General features: G+C 33.7%; 1 protein-coding gene across 1 annotated transcript; it reads right to left on the bottom strand.

Annotated features, from left to right (window-relative positions):
- Positions 1-1,859: 1,859 nt before the first annotated feature.
- Positions 1,860-2,672, bottom strand: LOC100525982 (olfactory receptor 4C13-like). Its single transcript, XM_021082022.1, has one exon. It carries the CDS (start codon positions 2,670-2,672, stop codon positions 1,860-1,862), a length of 813 nt encoding a protein of 270 aa, XP_020937681.1.
- Positions 2,673-3,001: the final 329 nt, after the last annotated feature.

The following is a 3,001-nucleotide window of genomic DNA, read 5'->3' as shown; positions in this document are numbered from 1 at the left end:
CACAACCCTCAATGTACCTGGTGCCATCCTTGGACTCAAAAGACTTGTTGTTTAATGAATGAATGCTGGAAAAAAATGAATGGAATATGTTTCTTTTGAAACTGCCAAATTTGTGTAGATGAAACTATGCAGTCCAAAAACTGCTTTTAATGATGTATGTGACCAAAAAGCAAACTGATTAACATAGAAATATAGCAAAAAACAAGCTACATTTATAGTGTGATGAAATCTTTTTGAGAGCAGGAAGAATATCAAGATAAACTATTTCTTCATATAATGAATACTCAGTTTGAATAAATTTTCTTATTCCTAGTTTTAGCAGTAACAAAAACAAATTGTAGTTTCCAGAAGATATATAAATAAGAGTCTCAGATAAAGGTAGAAATATTTTTATAGGCTCCAGTACTACTTTTTTCTTTATTTTATTAAATGTATTCATCTTTATACTTATATTTATTCATTTGGTAATTATTATAAACCACATATTATTCTGCTTGTTCAAACTCTTGTTTACAAGAATGCACATATATTATGACTATTTTTTTTTTGGTTTTTTAATGACTGTACTGCAGCATTTGGAAGTTTCCAGGCCAGGGATTGAATCCCAGCCACAGCTGTTACCTACTCTGCAGCTGCAGCAATGTTTGATCCTTTAACCCACTGCACTAGACTGGGGATTGAACCCATGCCTCAACAGTGACCCTGAGCTGTTGCAGTGTGATTCTTAACCCACTGTGCCTCAGTGGGAACTCCAATATAATTGTTCAATACATTGAAATTCATGAACATTACTTTAACACTTTTAATAAAATGAAATGCCTCATTCTGATTGTTTATCACCATAAGATGGTCACATGAAGAATACAAAATGTTTCTGAGTGATATAAGGAAATTTGGAAACATGATGTAATATTCATTATGTATCCTTGAGAGATTAAATAGCCCATCTTTTATATTCCTATGGGAGTTACATAACTTGATGTTATAGGAAATATCTAACCATCAGCCATGATATTTAAAAATGGGCAGATTTACTAACAACATTATTTGAATTTAGTTATATTTAATAAACCAACTCTATAATAGTACATATGCTAATATATATTAATATATAGTGCAACACATATATTAAAACTAAAAGGAAATTATTTCTGCATATGATGATATACATGTAATAGATCACATTATTTATTAAATATATATATATGGTCCAGCACAGTCCCACAGCCCACCTCTATGAATGGTGACTATTCTAGTTATGTTACCTTTTTGTCATCATTTCCTGACGATTTCTCACAGAAGTTAAGATCATAGTCTGAGTGATCAGTTATATTCTGGTTATTTGTTCTTTAATATTTGTTTTGGAACTTACCCATTTCTGTTTTTTCCCTCAGCTGTTAATGGTGATAACAGCAGTTCCTACCCAACTTTTTGGATTGTTGCAGAGATTATTACTAAATACCAGTATATTTGTTTATTGCCTTTATGTCATTTTATTAGAATAAAAGTTTCAAATCCATATTAACGGATGAATTTAGTGATAGTGAGTACCAATTTGATAGAATTTTCCAAATATTTGAAGAATAGTCCTGGGATAGTCCCCTCCCCCCTTTTTTCTTTCACCCATTTCAACTCTCCTTGCAGAATCTATGCTTTGTGGTGATTTTTTTCTTTATTTCATAGGTATTATTTGCTGAGATTAACAAAATATCATTATGACACATTCCTGTCTTCAATCAGATTTGGTTTACAGGAGCATTTATATATTTATTTTTTTGATAGGCAAGAAATAGGTTTATTAGGATAGGATGCTTGTGAGAGATGCAAGTGGTCAGGAAAGGAGGCTCTGCAAGGCATACTTATAGTTCAGTTGAAGTAGCCTTACTACTACACAATTTCCTAATACCATTTTTCATCTGGGCATTTCTCAAGGTATAGATTAAGGGGTTTAACATAGGAGTTATCATAGTGTAGAATACAGCAACTGCTTTATCGATAGTTAAAGTAGCTGATGGTAACAGGTACACAAATATGAATGGCACAAAGACTATAACAACTGCTGTGATATAGGAGACACAGGTCAAGAGGGCTTTACATCTGGCCTCCAATCTTTGGGAGTGAAGGATTACCCCATAGGAGCCAACCAAGAGTAGGAAGTTTATCAGGCAGATAAATACACTGTCTACAGCAACAAAAAGGCCTAGAGTATGTGTATCAGTGCAGGCAAGATTGAGAAAAGGATTTAGATCACACATAAAATGATCAATGACATTAGGAAACCAGAAGGGTAACATGAAGATGAAAAAGATCTGTATGAATCCATGAAGAAAGACTCCCATCCATGAAACTCCCACTAGCAAGTCACAAAGCTGCTGATTCATGATGATTGCATACTGCAAGGGCTTGTAGATGGCCACATAGCAGTCATAGGCCATCACAGTAAGCAGGATAACATCAGCATATCCAAAGAAATGTTCCCCAAATATTTGGATCATGCATCCAGTGAAAGTGCTTGTTTTCTTTTCATAGAGCAAGTCTACAACCAGTTTAAGGGTATTGACACATGAATAGCAAGCATCAATTAAATAGAGGTGATCCAGGAAATAATACATGGGGGACCCCATTAATGGGCTGGTAGTGATGGTGATGATGGTGAGCACATTTCCTACCATAGAGATAGTTAGATGACCAAAAACACAACAAATATGATTTTCTGCATCTTTGGAATCTTTGTGAGTCCCAGTAGAATGAATTCTGTCACATCATTCCTAGTCTCTGTGTAGTTCATATTATTGTTTACCACATTACCAGAAAAAACTGCTTTTTCTTAGCTCAACCTTCAGTTTATTAAGCCTCTCCATCTAATAAATACCAAATGTCTATATTCTACTGGATTCTAAATTCATATGATATTTTCCTTGAGATAAAAAATGGTCTGATCTCTTGAAAATTGTTCCATTGTGAGTATACGAGAAAATGCAAATATGAGTGTAAATATTAG

Source organism: Sus scrofa, chromosome 10, assembly GCF_054392235.1.
Source record: "Sus scrofa isolate SSC_HxYL_T2T_F1_AM1 chromosome 10, Sscrofa_HxYL_maternal_Yorkshire_Landrace_v2.0, whole genome shotgun sequence".
Lineage (NCBI taxonomy): Eukaryota > Metazoa > Chordata > Mammalia > Artiodactyla > Suidae > Sus > Sus scrofa.
Note: the sequence above shows the minus strand (reverse complement) of the source record. Positions and strands in the feature narration are given on the sequence as shown.